Consider the following 19,368-nt stretch of genomic DNA (forward strand, 5'->3'; position numbering starts at 1 on the left):
TGATTACATTTCAGAATGAAGCACACTAATTGGTATTTCTGCAGTCTGTTGGAAGAGAACTTCATCTACTTAGGGAGGGGGAAAAATAACAAAAACCAGTGACCTTCATACCATCTATACTTAATATCTAGTTCTTTTGCCTGAAGTATTCATGGTTTCCCTTCAATTGCTGAAGCTATCTCTGGGAATAAGTGCTTTATGACTCATTGCAGTTTATCTCCAGAAAACCAGGAAAGAGATACTAGCAAAATATACTAGAATCAAATAGATATGAAATCCAACAATCACAGCTGCTACAAGGAAAAACAAATCAAACCAGTCCATTGACAACTATAAATAAGAGACTGGAAGAAATTATTTGCACAGGCAACACCCAAGACAGCACCTTAAACTCAGGGCTATCAGAGAGTTAATTAAGGAGGGGATATGTGCATTGAAAAATGCAATAAGCCCCACTCACTACAAAATGAAAGGCACAATGCACTCCCAGTTCGTGTCTATCTGCAAGAAACACTGTGTTGAGGGAGAAGATGGTAAATAGGCATGACAAATAAAAGCAAAAGTAACAAGAACATTTCATAAAACTTGTAAATGAGTATATATTACCTTATATTCATATCCTTCTTTGTCAAATACATGTCAGACAAATGCGTATTTCCTGTCTAAGCCAAAGACCTGAGAAGGAACCATCATAAACATATCTTAGGGGCCATGAACTCAGAGTAAAATACCCAGACCTTTGGACAAGGACAATATTGCTGAAAGGAGATGCACTTCCAATATAAGATGAACATCCAATATAAGAGTATTTCTGAAGAAAAAGGGTTCTACAGAATGTAAAGGAAAGAAAAAGGCATATATGGATAATTATGAGCAGAAAGTAAACCCCAAACTTTGCAGGCTGACGTTTGTTGATGAAAGCCCCCAGGAATAGACTGGACTCTCACTGTCGCCATCCTGCTGTGGCCTCTGGCAGACAAACCATAAACCAGGCAGGGATGCCTGCTCTGTAAGTACAAAACCAGCTTGGTGAAGAATGGTTCCCACAGCTCTTCCTTGGAAATGGAGGGACTCCCTAAAGCTGGTTCAAGACACCTAACTAAACAAGATGAATCATACCCTCAAAAAGCTCTTTCTGTGTGCCATGAAAAGGCAGATAGACAAGGTTCCTGTTTCAAACCTGCCTTGAAGTAGGGTGACAAGAACAAACCCGACATTCTTCGCTTTTATCCCTGATCAATACAAGTAAGTGTTTTGGGGGCCCAATGTAGAACAGAACTATATATTAAAAAGCATGTATTTGTTTTATTTTCTTTATTTTTATTTTTTTTTCTTTTTAAAAAATTAATTTCATAACCAGTTGTAATTGGAACTGTCCTAAGTAGCTTGTTCTAGGGAACATGAGTGGGATAGTAAGGACATGGCGTTTTCACCTGCAGATAGCAACCAGTCACTGAATTCTCCTCACAATAAATGCCTGACCTGAAATTAGGAATAACAAAGAGTAAGAAGATACTTCACCTATATGAATGCAGCAAAGGTACAAAACACAAGATAAGTGGGAGTCTAGGGAAACCAAAGGCAGACTTTAGGTAAACAAAAAATCAAGTGTAGCAAGGAGCTAAGGATACAGGTGGATGATGGAGAAACAGGGGCAGCTGGCTGGAAATGAGGGCAGATGTAAAAACAGATGGACAGGGAGGAATATGAGATGGATGGTGGAGGAAAAGAGTTGCGGCATGAAGACACAGAAGAAGCTAAAATAATATAGGCAGAAAATCTCAAATTGAATTATTCACAAACCTCAGGGCTCTGTTGCTCTCAAATACCTGCAAAGCCTAGGTGGTATATTTACCTGATGGTAAACATTTGGTCCGTTTAAAAGACAAGGAAAACAACCTGCTATTGCATTGATCACTTCACTAGTGCAAGCAGCAGATAGCTATGATGTACAGACAAATTATATGAACTTGCCAGTAAAATAAGTATCATTGTGTACAGCTGAAATGTTGTTTCAGGTTCTAAGTATTTAGTCTGCTTACCTCAGAAATTATGTTGAAAGCACCAAAGGAACAACAGTGAATGGCAATGTGCTCAAAATGCAACGTGCTCAAAATGCAATGCAGGCAAGTGCTCAAAACTTAACAAATGCCAGAATTACAGTTCCTCAGCATGAATAACAGTAAGATGCAGAAGCAATCAATTAGCCCCTACTACTTCTGCCATTTCTTCTTAGTGCACAGGATTTTCAGGAGTGTGGGCAGAGTATGGAGATGATGACAGAAAGGTGTGAAAGATGAAGAAACTGAAGAATTTGTTTCACTTTCTCTGACTCTCAGATTTCACCTGCTGTTAGGCAAGGCTACTGGAGGCATTGCTTTTTCCAAATTTTTGTTAGGTTTTTATCTTTTGCAGCCTCCAGTCTAATGAAGATAACACCAGATATCTCCTTTAAGATAACACAAGAATACTTCTGCCATTTCTATATATTCTCCAACTGCTCAACATTTTAAGAGAAGAAAGTCAGAATTCTGTCTGGGATCCTGGCATATCTCTGGGGAGCCTTTGGGTACAGATATGCTGATATTCAGTAACAGCCTGGGAAGGAAGATGTCACCTAGGAAGCACAGCTTGGTGAACCACCAGCAGCACCTCTGTGGCCATAAGTAGTCCCCAAAGACTGTTTTATAACTTTAATTCTACATATCTCTCTCTGTCTCTGTTATTTTTTAAGGTCTTGTTGGCTACATCAATACACATGGTGTACATAGATCTGTAAAACAAATGTGTGCAGACAGCACCAGAAACAAAAGCCTGAAGGAGATTTGAATCAACAAAGAACATTCACACATTATATCGACACATTCCTCATTTTAACACAAACCCAGGCAAGTCAAATTCCTTATTTGTATTGTTTTTCCCTAGGTAACTTTGTCTAATTGATTGTGACTGGCTGTTGCCACCTCTCATCACGCAACTGCTTCCACAATGTTTATTTTAATGAATAAAGTGGGAAAGTAAGAGAGAATAAAACATCTGGTACTAAACTAGCCTTAGTGATGCATTTGGCTTTTTAAAATTGTGTATGACCCAAACATCATTCTGTTATTGACACAAACCTCTCAATTAACAAAGCTTCCTCAATCCAATTTTACAAACATTACCTTCCTTGCCTGACAAAATCATATCTGAGAAAGGGGAAGGGGGAAAAAAAATCCTTAGGCTATGATCTGTGAGCTTTCCTGTCTTGACAAACCACAGTCCCAGTGTCTGCAAAAGAGAGCAGAAAGGTCACAGCAAAATGTAACTTGACCTGAACTTTAACCACCAGAGGTGACATTTACTCAACTATAAAATTTAAAACTAAACAAGAACAAATAGAGGGAAAGGACTATGAGAATGCCTTCTCCATGTTGATTTAAAACTCAAGACCATGCTTTTTAGTTCTCTCTTACTAGAAGAGGTACTGATTTAATAAGGTAGAGTTTTTGAATTTCTGTAATACAGGACAATATTTGGACATTACTGAAAATGCAAATGGTAGTAGCACTACAATATTTCTAAAGAAGGTATTTAATTTTTATGTGGAAAAAAAAGTTGTATTAGGCAAGCTTGACAGATCAATGAAAATATTTAATCCTGCTTATTTCCTTAAGTCAGAATTGATCCATAGACAACACCAAAACAGTTTTATCTACCCCTTACTTGATCTTAGGAAAGTTGCAAATACAAGGAGCACTATATGTTTTCACACCAATTTATACAGAAGCAGAACCTAACACTTAAAATATTGTGTATATGTGAAAGTGTAAGAAAGTAAATTATCTTGACTAAAATGAGCAGTCGAATAGATGTCCAGAGACAAAATCTGTGAGTCTTCAAAATCTTGAGATGAAGAGAGGAAAATCAGGGTATGCTGACTGAGTGAACTGCATGGGCAAGTGATGGATGTTTAAGCCATAAATCCCTGAGCTATTTATTAAATTCTAAAAATTCTTCTGAATGTGATTTGGTTCTTCTATTGAGATGGTAAGATGACCAATGGTTATCAGCAAAAGTTTTGCAAGATAAAAGATTGCTTGGTTATTGTACATAATTCAAAAATATGTCTTTGGTTTAACACTGCAGTATCGCAGAACTGTGTAACTCCATTTTATGTGTGGGCTTGACTCCTTCTTGAAATGCTGGATTTAAACATATTGCATTATCATTATGATATGTGGAGATTGTTAACATGATATAAGTTGACTGTCCAAAATTCAAAGAACAGCATTCACCTCTGACAAAATCTCATGGTTTCAAGAGAATTAGCACCACCACTGAGCTGAATAAACTAGAAAAATCTAAAGATGGCAATTATTCCTCCTTGCCTCTGCAGAGGCAATGCTGTCTGTCCTTGTGCCGTCAATCCAGCACACATCATGAATTTAAAACAGATACCAAATTGACAAGATTTAGAATATTTAGAAATTCTTACAAGAAAGCACTCAAATGAACCAAGTGAAATTTTGCAATCTACAGCAAATACCTTAATATTTGTGTCTTTATACAAAAGAAAAACAACCCTAAATCAATGTTGCCAGTTTTCTCTCATATGAGTGATGACTAACAAATCTTTCTTTTTGTTTTCACAGTTATTTAATACTTCACAATTTTTGGTTTCCCAGGCTGGGTGTGCTCTGCAAAATAGCAAGAATTTACTCATTATTTTACAACATGATGTCAAAACTTGAAGGCTTGACAAGGACGTGACTTGTATGAAAAGAAGAAAAAATGATTTAACCATCCACGTACAAACAAAAGTATCTTTAAAAAAGTTGCCTAATTCTAAAGACACTTCTGTTCTCATTTTATTCTTGAAGAAAAGATACATTTGATATTTGAAGTATCTTCTACATGCTATTGAAATTGCATGCTGAAAAAGAATATAAATCATTAATGAAAATCGCAGGGTATAAGTTTCCTGTTGCAGTTGGCTGTCTGCTAAGCTGGGAGTGAGACAGTGACCTGCAGAGCTGCAGGCATATGTCTCATGTTAAAAAAAAGAAAAAAAGACTTCATGTTATAAACACTTCAATGAAAATTACTATCCAGTTTGGAACCAACTGAGAGCAGGTGTTGAAGATAAAATAAACAGACAACATATGAAAGGTTAAAAAAAAATTTCTCAATGCCACTGGCTTTCTATTGGGATTGTCTTCTACCATAGATTTTAATGTAGATCATGATATCCAAACAAAATATACCTGCATGTGTAGAAAGCAACCACATCTTCTCATGTTTAGAATGATAGCTTTTTAACAGTGATATCTAAGTTGTGCCTGAAATTTTTAAAACCTATAAAAAATATGCCTATGCAAATTTAGATATAAATGTATCAGGAAAGTACTGCAATTTGTCTTTCAAACAATTCACTAGAAACCCTTCCATGTTTCCCAGCTGAAAAACAGGCCAGGAATCCAAGCAGTGACACAAAGCCTGCAGTCAATTGATTTGGCTCACTCATCTTCCACTTGCAATTCACAAATTTTGAACAGAAATGGGAAAATTCTTTGGAAAGGTCACAGCAGAAAGGTACTGTGGCCTCGGAGAGCACAATGATCCTAAGGAGAGCTGATAAAATTTAGGATACATGCATCTACAAAGTCAGTGGCTAAAGCAGAGCCATTGCTTCAGTGCATTCCCAATTTCTCCTTGTTTTTGCAGAGATTACAAAAATCCCCATGAATCCTTTTGACTGTTGTGTAAATCAGATAAATATCTTGGGACATGTGAGGTGACCTTTTTTGCACAATGGCCCTGTAACCATGAAGCAAAGGACTGAAATGTTGCAGCAGTGGCAGCATCTCAGGATTAATTAAACTGCAGGCACTCCCTAAGCAGCCCCCCTCAATCGGTTGGAAAGCGGCTTTGCTCATGCCTTCCCAGTGCTCCTGGCAGGTTGAACGTCAGATCCACCACCATCTGGGACTGCTGGACCGCAAGTGCTTTCCCCTGGATCATCTCCAAAACATACTGAGAAACAGAGATATCAGGAGGTCATACACAGTCAGAGAGGGGTATTTTAGGTATATATAAAATCAGCTGGGGCAACAGGAAAAAAATCTTCCTGAACATCCAACATTCATTTCAGAATTGGGAAGAAAATGATCTGGATTTTTTCTAGCTGCAGTAATAATGCCTGCATGGTTGCATGATGAAACTACTGAGCTCTAACAACAGAGACTATATTTTGTTGCCTAACCCAAAAGGGAAAACTCATTCCAACATGAGTCTACATGTTGCCATTAATGTATTTCAATTTTTTTCAAGTCATGACTATTTTTTCCTATCAGTTCTACTGCAAAACTCACAGATTACTTGGAAAGAAGCTAGTATGCAAGGAAAGGGTGGGGGGGTTAGCCTTCCACTGAACTAGTGCAAACTTTACAGAAAACATTTGTTTTCTGTAAAAGCATGGAAATTTTAAAATTACTCAGAATTCACTCTTGGATTTTATATTTTAAACAATGGTTTATTTTTTATGTATGAATAAAAAATCACTACCAGACACCTGAGCTTACCTCTACTGTTAAGCTGGGAAAACTCTCTTCTACTCAAAACAAGTGTTACATTTCATCTAAAGGAGATACAGTAAAACTTCAGCCAATTTCATACCTACCTACCCACCCATAATATAGCCAGGTTTGCGAAATCACTGCTCCAAACCAGCAGTGAAGTGAAGACCACAACCAAATAAAAGTGAATATGTCTGTCCTCTGAGATAACTCTGTCTCTGTTTAGGAATGCAAATGTTTATTGCAAAACCAGGAGTGATTTTAGGATTAATGATACTTATGCCACACTGGCATTGGCATGTTACTTCATTAATATGAAACATCCCCACAAAATCATGTGCTGAGGACAAGCAGAATCACTTGAGAAGTGTCTAATTCAGTATGGCAATGCCTACACTCCATAGAATCACAGAATTATTTGAGTTGGAAAGGACCCTCTAGTTCCAACCCCTCAGCCATGGGTAAGGAATCCTCCACTGGCTCATCACCTTTACTCTGTTCTTTCAAATTTAACCCAAATCTATGAGAAAAGAGGAAGAAATACATCCAACCTCTCCCCCCACAACCAAAGATTCAGATGTCTCTCTAGACAAATAAACAATAAAGGGACTTATGATTTCCAGTCCCCTAGATTTATATATAGGTCAAAAAGGGTACAATACAGACTTCAGAGAGCTTGTAGTTCCTTTATGCAAGACTCTAAGCATTAAAAGAACTCTTCATTTCCACTTTGGTCTTTACTTAAAGATTTCTCAGTTTGCTTTTCCCCCATTATATTACACACAGAATTTAGAAAAAGCAAGAGAAAGATCAGAAATCCATTTTGTGATTAAAAATTCCAGCAGTTCCTGGCACAAAAGAATTCCTGTTACACCTGTACTCACGAGAATGCAACTGATACAGCCCTACCAAGTGAAAGTTACTGCAAATGGGCAGTACAGCCAGCTGCCTGTGCTGGGGCTGGGCTGGGGGCCCTCAGAGCACACCATGGAAGGCAGATCTGCTCTACAAAGCTCCCACAGAGACTTGCAGATGAAAAGGAGAGAATGGTGCAGCTGAAAAAATAGAATTTTTTACTGCTTTGTGGCTCTATTAGCATTACTTTTGCAGACGTTTGCATTTGCACACAGCTCTACACAGACATTTAGAAAACTAGATGAACAGATAAGATGATAAAATAAATATGCTATTTTGCAGCAGGGTTTTTTTTCAAACAGCTGCCAAAAAGCCCCACCCCTAAAGCTCCTAAACCTAGCATTCTGGGAAAAGCATCATTTTCCATTATGCTCTGGTCTATTTTTTTTCCCCCTCCAATTTGTAACATTCTGCTGGAATCAGTGATGAAGAACATATGTTTGAGGTAAATTACACCCAGGAGAAATCTTGGAACTGTTACATTCAGTTTTATTACCCAAGGCGGTAGGATACTTTAGCACTACACTTATTATTTAACAGTTCCATCAAACAAGACACTGTTAATGTACTTTTATATCATTATGCATGCAAAAATTAGTATTGTATTTCTTAAAACTCAGTGTGTGATTAATGCACTGCATTTTCATTTTATTTACAGTTCCAGGATATTTTTTAGTGCTCCAATGAAACAAGGTGTTACATAAATGCAGAATGCTATTGTACAAATATTTGGGAAAACATATGTTCAGGCAACAATAAGATTGAGTATCCTAACACTCAACAGCCAGGAAATTGGAAGGGCTTGTGCTTCTTACACAATATAAGCTTGTGCAAGTGCTGCATCTTTAATGTATTCTGCAGAGGGCTGTAACCTAGAGCGCCTTAGGGAAACCTAGTGTGGCCAATAGGACAGACAGGTCCTGTCTCTGACAATTGTTTTCTTTCCACTGCTGCAAATACTAGTCCAGTTTCACTAGGTAACACCAAATAGCACAAATATCTCCTATGCACCTGTGGGCTGCCTCTTTTGGGAGAGATTTGCACTAGCTCTGTGAGGTAGTGACATAACTGGAGATTTCCTATAGGCATAGACTCAGGCAAACATCAGTAAGTTTACATTTAACGAGTATAATAGGAATAAAAGATATCTCATATAAACCTATTAATTTGACTGATAATTTGATCTTAAAAGACAAGCCTTCAAAAGCTCTTAAAAGGTTTTGCATTGTATTTCTCAAGTGAGTCTATGGGAACAACAAATAAAACCAAGAAAAATGTGTACTTGTCAAGACTGCACAACTTCCATGCTTTGCAGAAAAGAAAAAAGCAAAAAGCTGAGGCAGCAGTTCAGACCCACAGTTAAGATATGGCTTTCAATTTCAATTTCAACTTAAATCAACCACAGAGCCTTAGTACAGTGCTGGGCCCAAGCTAAAAACATCAGGCACCAGGTGTATTGGGAAGCAGAGCACAAAGTCCCCTCTGTTCAAAGACATATAATCACTAATACCTCAAAATGTAATTTAATGACTTTCTGCTTCAAGTTCCAAATGAGTCACAAAGCTGAAAGCACCAGTCCACTTCATCAGCTGCAAACTGAGAGCCAGACAAAGTTACTTGCTGAATATCATAGGAGTCTCACTTACTTTATTAGTACTTCTTCCTCATGTGAAGAATAACTGAAGCTATATTGTTCTAGCTCTCTGTGGTGTTCAGTCCATATAGTGAATGCAGCCATGGCTCATAGAAAATATACTATATAATCATGAAATTGAGAACTGTGCTAAAATGCACACAGGAGTCAAATGATAGTTACATGGGAAAATTATTTTCTGGCATTTCTCAACTTGGGAGTGCTTGGATTTGCAGCCTATGTATTATTTCTTCTGTGTGCCTTTTTTTACAGGCAACAGTAAATTTTGCTATCTCTTGCTATAACTCTAGCTGTCCAATCATGGAGTCCAGCAGGGTTTGAAACTTCAACATGGAGATGAGGCTGGCTTCTTAGCCAGCAGGCAGCATCTCTTAAATCCACTCAGCCAGCAGGCAGTGTCTCTTAAATCCACCCAACAACTGGCACAGTTACTCCTGATCCATCCCATTTAACATTCTTCCTATTACCTTGATGGACAGGTAAAAACAAAAGACCATGAGCATTTTACTGTGTTCTGATCATGAATGAATAATTCTAAGCATTATTGGAATTTATTTAGTCTAATTAACTTTTGTGGCCCTTCAAGAACAAAAAAAAAATAGGTTTTCTTGTTTCTGACTTAAAAACAAAATGAGAGCAGAACACTGTAGGTCTGGAACATGATCTGTCCAGACTCATGGCTGTTGCTAACTTGCAGAGATGTGTTGACTTTGTGAAAATATGACAATCTGCATCTGCTAAAAGGAATAGTCAGTCTGTAGTTCATAGATGTTCTGCTCGTAGCAGAATATGTCTTGGCACTATATTTATGACTGTACAAAAAGGAGAAATTGTCACTGCTCCCTACTCCCTGACTTTCAGCCCTGCTACAAAGAGTCCTGCTGTGCCTTTGAAGGAAAGCTTGTGGATGGTCCTACAGTTCTGATTTTTTTTGCCTCTCAAGTAGCAAGCAAGCCACCTAAAGTTCAGAGTGCAGCAGGCTGTAGAACACAGGCTTGGCAAAATAGAGACCAAGGAGAAATAGGTCTAAGGCTGGTCAAGTTTTAAGTCTTTGCAATTCAACTGTATTATTGCAAATACAACAAATTGCAAACTTGGCAAATTCCACTGTCACTGACAAAGTAAATGGTTGGATAAATAAAGGCTTGAAAACCTATGGACTATTCCTAGAAATTTCATGTGATACTTTGCTGCCAACACGATGTTTATTTCTGGTTATGACAATAGATGTTATTTTCCCTTGCCCTCTCCCATGAATAACTCAAAATAAATAAGATGTAAAACCAAAAAAATGCTGAAGAACCAAAAAAGTGTCAGGCAATAAGTCTTCAAAAAGGATGCAATACTATCATCTACTTGTGCAGATTGCACAGACATAGTTGTGCTAAAAATACAGAAATATAAGTTGTGCTAAGATACAGAAATATAAGAATGTAAAGATCTGGCTTTGTGTTATGCAATTAATTTCATCACATAATAATTATGGGCTTGGTCTAAAACTACCTGTACTGGATTTCTCCTCAGCTTCTCTTTGGTACTTGGCTTTAAGTTTTAGAGACTTAAAATCTATATATACTTATGTTAAGCATAATGAAGAGAAACTGACAAAATTGTGATTTAAAACTTTTTTGATTGTTGGAGAAAGGGGAAAATATGAAAACAGAGATTTAGAAATTACTGTATCCCATCCACTAGAAGACATCACTAAAGTTGTGAGGGAAGCACCATTTGGTGGACAAGATGCGCAGTACATATTGAAAAACAGGAAGGCAAAAGCCCACAAGAAGTCTGGAACACTGTGGACACCGTGGCCAGGAGTATTAAAATAACACCACAGTGCAAATATGACGGATTGACCCCATTCCTACCCTAAGTCTTTTAATTATTACAGTATTTTACTCAAAGCAACAGTGGACAAGTGAGACCACACCTGTATTATACCACACCTTTTGAATTAGAAGTGTCCACAGGGAATAGTACCAGAAAAACCAACAGCATTCTACTTCCCTTGAGACTCCCCACTTAGGCCTATTCTTGGCAAATGTTTTCAATTGTAAGCTCCTCTCAACATCTTGATTTATGCTCATATGCTCCCCACCTCAAAGATGACCTGGTCAATAACCTACTCAATATTACTAAACACCCAAGAAAACTGATAGCAGAAAGTGAGACCCCCTCTGCCATGCTAGGCGGCCCCTGAGCCACAGCTCATTCATTTAAAATTAAATTTTTAAAAATTAGTTTATTCTAAAATGTGATACCAGCAACAAGGGGTTAGGGTTTTCCTATTCTATGAATGCTCATTTGAAAAAAGGCTTAGCATGCTATTTTTAAAGGCTAATGTTCGTGTTGTTTCAGCAAAAAGCTCAGTGTTGGTTTTAGACGCATTTCTTCTTTTATGCCAGACAAGCCAGCTCCTCGTATTCACAAAGCAACTGTGGTTCACTGAACATGTTTCCAGGATTAATTCTGACTTCCCAGGGTCAACTTTACACCAATCAATGAAAGAAATTGTGGAAAAGATTACCTTATGAAAACACACAAACTTAGCCAACCTTTAACAAAAAGAACAACTTGTAGAGCTTTCATCAGACTCAGCACTCTTCAAGGACAGCCTGTCAGCATTTGGCATATATGAACACAGGAGATGGAACAAATCTCCAGGAAATCCTTGTGCTTACTCATGTACTCTCAGCACCACAGACAAGTCAAGCTGTTTTTATACATTTCTCCCAGTTCACAAGTTCCCAGACATCCAATTTCTCACCACACAAGCAGAATCTTACCTGTAATTTTCTGCAACAAAGGAGATGGCTCTGGCTCATCACAAATTGCCTTGACTAGGGCCTTTTTCACCTCTTCTTCAGCTGTGTCCAGCTCTTTTCCACATTTGATTTCTCCAACCACAGAATATATGTATATCAGCAAAACAAAGAAGTCCTCACAGGCATAATCATCTTTTGTCCTTTCACTGTAAGACTTGATCATTGGCAATAACTGGTTCAAAACACTGGGCATTTCTGACTCACCAATAGTCTGAAAAACAGAAGGAAGATTGTGTCAGATTGCCTCCAGAGTGCTTGTAAGTTAGGACCAGACATACTCATGTGGCACATCATTCAATATTCACATTTTCAGTAGTTAGTAGATGGTGATATCATTTATTTGCTGCTCAGACAACAAATTTATTAGTTTTCTATGTGTTTTTTCTTAGGGATTCATGATAGCAGCATTTTAGCACTTGAAAAGCCTTATGATTAGATCTTCTCCAAGTACCAGTATGATGAGAGGATGAGAGCATCCATCCCTTGGTATGGGTAGAAATGGTACAAAGCACAAGATAAAACACTTCCTCTAAATTTTAGGATTCATCCTCTGGTCTGATTTTGTACATGAACAGGGAGTTCAAAGTCCAGCTGCCATTGACTCGCTGACACCAACATCATGCAACACCAGGGCCTGGCATTTAAATCCATTGTGCAGATCTCTGCCACTCAGAGCAGGCCAGTGACTAACTGTACCATCAAACTGCCACCCTCATTGCCCACAAACACATGTGGATGAAACTTCTACATGCTAATTTTCTGCTTTGGCTTAGCTGTGAACTCAGCAGCAGGATCAGGTGAGAGGTATGAACACTGCAAGGCAAACAGGAGGAACACTCTGCTCTGGTATGGGGAAGGAGGTGTGGGAGGAAAGAAGTCTTTCTCTCCTGGTGGTAGCGATTGCTCAGATCCATCCAGGAGGTCTCCTGCAACACCAGTACCCTGCCCCTTGTCTTGTGATCACCTAAAAGATCCCCTGTGAAAACCTGTGGGTCAGTTTGTAGTGTACAGTGAAACATCAAATCTCTTGTTATCCAAGGAGTCAAGTCTGCAAACATTTATTCTTGGTTGTTACTACAGTAACTTCACACAGACTAGTCATGGTAAATAGGAACCACAGCTAATTATATACCCTTAAAATTGATTCACAATAAGTAAATGAAATGCAAATCAACCATACTAGGAAAAGACACAAATTTATACAATAGCAAAACCATGCAATATCTTTAGGAACACAAAAACTGAAAGCTTTATCTCCTGGTGTACTCCATACAAGACTTCAGGGGGTCTGGTTGTACTTTTAATTGTTCTTTGTCAGTCAGAAACATTAACAAACGTCTCATAAACTGTCATTTTTATACTTATACTGATCCACCAGAGATCTTGACCATTAAGAAAGCATGAATTACTTAAGTTTCAAGAAACATTTTTCCAGGCTCTGCTATAAGAAACTACACTTCTGTGGACTTTTGCACCACACCACCCCCCCCACTCCCCCCCTGCTCTTGACATAAAATTTTGCCATGGACCCATCTTTCCTGGGACTTCAGTGTGGTCAGGTGCTATGTTTCCATTCAAATACATATGTTGGACAAGAATTTTCTAACTATCCACTAAACCTAACAGTAAGTGCAACTGCAGACTCGAAGCAGTAAATTACAAAGCTGCAGTGGTCAAAAGCATGTGGGAGACAAGACGGAACATTCTGAAATCCAGGAGGGGTTGGCACCCTCTGTGTTTGGGCAAGGAGTGCTAAATCACATACACAGGAAGTCCAAGCACTGCTCCACCCAGGAAGCAAATCTATGTTGTTTGGCACCAGGCTGGCATGTACTGGTAGCTGGGCCATCCTCAACACAAGGCTATTTGATTCCTGGACTTCAACTCAGCCTTGCCTTCGTTCAGTACTACCTCTTCTGGAAAAGTGACACAAATAAATTCTCTCTGAATGCCAGTACAATAAATAACAAACCTTTCAGATCCCAAGATGGAAAAAGACAAAGCTTCAAGGAATTCAGAGGTATGCATCTATCATTAGGACGCCATCTGCAATGAATAAAAGCCTAATCAGCCCTAAAAATCTAAGAAATCAAGATATACCTACATGTGGAGTTATTCTGGAATAGATGACAAACTTCAGTCTATAGTAACCTGAATTCATCTTTATGAAGAGTCAAGACCTATGCCAGATATTATTGAACTTCATCTACTATCTACTGGCACATCATCTATTCCCCTCTTCCCCTCCCAACACACAAAGTCTACTTCACTCCCTCTCTAAACACGCCATAGCATGCTGCTACACCACTGAAGATGAGCTCTTGAAAAAGCTGTGTTTTGCATGCACAGATTATCCACAGGCACGGAGCACTGAGGATGCACATGGCTGTATAGAACAGTAGAGTACACAGCTCCTGCTTGAGGATTGTACCTCCTACACATGCACAGCATCTTTGGCAAACTTTCAAACATACATGATGAAAAAAAATCACGTCTAAACTTTCGGGGTGATTTACTGTAGGATAGGGTAAAACTCAACAACTTCAAGTAACAATTGCCACCTCTTATCTTCAAAGTAAAAATGAAAGAGGAAAAAAAATTAAAGAGCTGTAATAAACCATTAACTTCAGAATGGACATAGGCTCTTTCTGGGGTATGAACTTCCCTGGAATGTTTCTCCCCTTATCTCTTGGGAAATGGCACTGCAGAGGACTTCAAATGGAACTTCTAAGTTTCAGAGGCTATTTTTTCCAAACAGGCCAGTTGGACTGGACAGTGCATGAAAAAATAAGGGACTCGCAAGCCCACTGCAGAGCATGGCTCCACAGGGAGCTGGGAAATTTGCCTCAAACAAAATTTACTGGCATATTGTCATTATCTGGCCACCTCCAGTGATTTAGGGGCTCCCTGCACCACCTAACAATCAATCAATTACCCTGATTGAACTGCCTTAGAACACAAGTTTTAAAAATGTAACTACCCATGACCCAAATTTCCTGCTGGTAGTGTTGGCCTCAAGTTAGCCCCATTCGTCTATCATCAAGGGAGCCAATAAAAATAATAAAAACAGGTCAATTCTGAGCTTTCCAAAGACTGTATAAAAACATTAATGCTGCTTAATGCAGAGCCAGCTAAAAGACCCAAGCTCGAACACTCTCTGCTCGGTTGCATTGTTTGGACATTTTAATGCTCTAATCATATATTCTCCAGAATTCAGGGAGAGTTTGTGACAGATTTTTGTTGTTTTCGGTCTCTTTCCTCCACCCTCTTTAGTTACTTATTTTTAGAACTTAAGCAGTGTAATAATCTGATGTCCCTAAGGATAAATAAACTGATGTCAATTTGCTGATTTTTGCAAAAGACCTGAATTTTGGCAGATGAGAGAACAGTGAAGAAAGTACAAACATATTTTTGGGGGGCTTAAACAGTGAACATGACATTGTGCTTCAAATTCTTATTTAAAATCTTATTTATAGGATCTACAGGAATTAGGAGGAAGTGTAGTAACCCAAGAAAAAATGTTTTGCAATTCTGTGAGAGGCATTATTTTCAGTATTAAAAAACCCCATAAGAATCTAAAGCCATATGTATCATTAGACTTCTTTACACAATAGAAAACACAGTGAGTTTGGGAGGAAGAGAAGAGGAGGGTCAGAGTTTACTTGAATTAACCTGACAAAACTTAGAAGAGAACTGAGCACTATAACCCCTGTGCTTCCAGCCCAGTGTCCTCAACTAGTCATTAAAAATATTAAAGCAAAATCAACTTCAACCAAGTGGAATTTATTTTCTTTAAAATGCAGGAGGAAGGAGGAAATAAATCTTGAGAGACTACTTCACTATGTAAATATTCTAGTGGCTTTCCGTTCAGGAAGCAAAACATGTTTAATTCCTTCAGAGGTTGCATGAGTTAAACAGAACTTGGAATGGGAACCACACAGCTTTATACAAATAAAAATTTTATTGGGGAAAACCAAAACCAAAAAACAACCCCAAAACCCAGCTGCAGGTAAAACCCGCAGAAGAATCAGTGAAAACTCACAAGCTATTGGGTAATTTGCTGTTCCATGCTCCTGGACTGGCCTATTTAATAACAGCTCCTTTTATTGATAACTTAGGTGAGAAAAGAGATGCAGAACAAGCAGCTTTCCAATGTTGCCCTATTTGATTTTTCATGTTTTACCTGGGCTTGACTTTTTGTGGTTTGTGATTTTGCCACACTGCATATTAACTTTCCCACTGTCCAGACAGAAGCAAGAACATTGTAACTGCTGAAAGTGACAATGGCACCAAAGGAGGAGCTCATGAGTATGTGAAACTGGCTCAGATCCTTTGATGGTAATAGATTTCAGCAGCAATAGTAATTTCAGTGAAAACAACAGGCGCTGCCAAGCTAAGGAGGAGTCCTTGCTGCCTGCAGTGCTCAGCTGCCCATAAATCAAATGCTGCAATTCTCCTACTTGCTGTTTTACACTGTTTGGCTGTCTGAGATTTGCACATAATTTCCATATGGCTGGGAAGATGTCTGTACTCCCTGCAAAACAATTACTTCATGTATTTAGATTTTATTAAATGGCCTACAGGTGACTAGTGATTTGACACAGTTAAGTATGATCTTACCATTCAAATTATGATTCAGCATATGAAGCTCTAGAAATCCTTATAATTATTGACTTAGGCAGGTTTTGATAAAAATGTACTTCTGCTTTGTCTTCTCTTTACATATTTCTAGGATATGATTCAAGAATAAGAAACTCAGAACACAACATAAAAAAGTAAGTTCTTCAAAGTACCACACTCTCACCATTAGGAAACACTTCAATCTGTGTATGTCAAAATATAGAGCATACAGTTATTCAGACAGATGATTTTAGATAACCAAAGTCCACTGTGTATATATTTGCTTTTGCAGGGTGTAAAATTTTAGTCTCAGACTTATGCTTCCAGCTGGGGAGGGGCTGACAGAGCCTTTCTTTATGGGGAGAATGAGCAAACTTTGGCCGTAGGGGAAAGCAGACAAAGCATTGAGTGAACTCACAGCAGATTGAGAGTGGAGGTGTAAGATGCTGGCAGCAAATGGCTGCCTCCAGTTTTTTTAAAAAAGCATATGCTATTAAAGATCAGGAGAGACATCAATTGCCTTTTGTTGGAGACCAAAACAGCTTTATGACTTGCCCCTGCTAATACCAAGAGACTGCATCTTCCTCTCTTTAATGGCAGCATCTGTCTATTTGCTTGATAAATGATACAGAAACCCACCAAAAACACACATATAAAGAAAGCAATGGAGAACTAAACTGCTATTGAGAGACACAGGAAACAGTAAAAGAATCTAGGACCTGTCTCCTCGTCATTACTTTTAATGATTCTTCTGTTTTCATGAAATATCCCTACAGAGCCAAACTGATCTTTTGCTCTCTTTTCTGCATTTATCACCTACACTAAACATTGCCCAAGGAACTATATTCTCAAAACTGTAGAGACAATTTTCAGGCTCTCATTGTAGAGAGACAGCACCCTAAAATTTTACAAATAAAAGGAGTAAGCTTTCCAGAATCTATTTTTAACCTGGCTCATGCGGTCAAAGATACAGATTCACATTTATCCAATGTCCATGCTCTCCCAATTAGACTTCATTCTTGCCTTCCACTCACCACAGCAGCCTCTTCCTTCTGCACCTGCTAGAGTGTTTCTGTGACTGTGCATTAAAACTAATAATTTTAACCATACTAGTTCTCTGCTTGGGTTTACTGCTAGGCCACAGAAACACACTAGTTGTGAAGGACAAAGACTGGACTGCCTCCTTACGCAACAGTCCTGGCATGAAGCTTAGATGAACTAGAGTTTAAGGTTGCCAAGGCATACAAGAAAATCATAAAATAATCACCTGCTCATTGAATGACTTCCTCAATACACTGTCATACGGCCAGATGCTTAATTGGTGTCTATCAGTCAACACGACAGACATCAACAGCCCTTTCATATACGCGATGAATATCTATCCAGGATGTTAGAAGTTGCTACAGAATGCAGTGACAAGCCAAAGGCAAGAAAAAATTACTGAGAACATAAAACTTTTTAATAACATTTGTAAGCTCTTCTGGTCAGAGACAATTTTTTTGACGTGTCTTGCATAATTCCAGAAACACAGCACTGACACTTAACAGCTAATATGTGATAACAACACAAGCATTTAAAACAAGCTCTTCAAGCCCTATCATTTCTAAAACCAAAACAAAAGCAAAGCCCAGGACAGTTCTTTCTGCCAATAACTCCCAAGCCTATGATCATGACCTAAGCAATTGGATTCCATCTGGATCCCACAGACAAAGTCATATATTCCAGTATTTTTCTCTAACTAATATCCTTAGGACATAAAAGAAACTATATTTTGAACAACATAATTAAGATTTCCTCTTAACACATTTCTCCTGTCTTCACTGGGCACCACAGTTGGTTGACAACAATTTCCTGGTTTTAATTGTCTTACAACTTCTTCAGTTTTTTTTGTTTCTTCTGCTACGACCAGCAGATTCTGTCATTATGTCAGTACTGCAAAATTAATACATTTTGAGAAAATTCAAATGCCCACTGATATCTCTTCTTCCACAGCCCCAAAATCTCCTCATCATAATGAGTTATGCTGTTGGGCAATGTATCATTACATCGTATGGTCCAGTGTTTCCCTCTCTCTTTGGAGATCAGCTGCATGTACAGCTGTGTTAAGATATTTTAATGGGTTCATGGGGGCTCAGAAGCAACAGTGTACTAAAAAAAGGATAATTAATAAGTCTGGATTTTATTAGATGAAGCTCTGCAGGGATAAGGAGAATTTTACTTAAATCACATCATGTCTGACATAAGAGACTCATCAGCAGGTTAAAAAAGGGAATACTTCCAACCTACTCAGTCAAAGCTTTTAGCTGTGATGGCTTCTACAGACATACTTGGTAAAAACATGAATCAGCACAGCAAAAACAGGGTCAGAAGAATTAAAAAGGAATACACGCAGTATCAAGATAAAACCTGTACCAGAAAAAAGATCTTGGTGCTTTGCATGTCAGGATTTTTTTGTGTATGGCTTTTGAGGATGTTTGTTTCTCTAAGTCTTGGAATATTGAGAAAATTGCCAGAAGATGGTATGGGTTCAAAACTGAGAAAAGGGCACAGGGATAGCATAGTATCTTATGAGGTTAAAACTCGTATCAACTTTGAGGGAAACAATGGGAAAGCATTCAATCACTACAAAGCAAGGGATAAGAATCCAGAGGGTTAGAAAACAAAAGGGGTATAAATCAAGAAAAATATAATATAACCGATTTGGCCATTCAATAGTGCAGATCATGTCTGCAGAAGAAGGCGACTTTGTCCCACGAGATGATTACTGAAAAATATTTGGGAGATGCTCAGGACAAAG

The 19,368-nt window shown here is 38.3% G+C and overlaps 1 protein-coding gene across 1 annotated transcript in view; it reads right to left on the reverse strand.

The window, feature by feature from the left end:
• The window catches only part of SCFD2 (sec1 family domain containing 2), a gene marked incomplete at its 5' end in the record, with an annotated part of 195,842 nt that overhangs the window by 104,811 nt on the left and 71,663 nt on the right, over positions 1–19,368 (reverse strand). Inside the window, one exon of the mRNA XM_083860859.1 lies at positions 11,913–12,162. Coding sequence (XP_083716985.1) covers positions 11,913–12,162 — 250 coding nt within the window. The remainder of the gene's footprint in view (positions 1–11,912; positions 12,163–19,368) is intronic.

Source organism: Zosterops lateralis, assembly GCF_965231275.1.
Source record: "Zosterops lateralis genome assembly, chromosome: 5".
NCBI lineage: Eukaryota > Metazoa > Chordata > Aves > Passeriformes > Zosteropidae > Zosterops > Zosterops lateralis.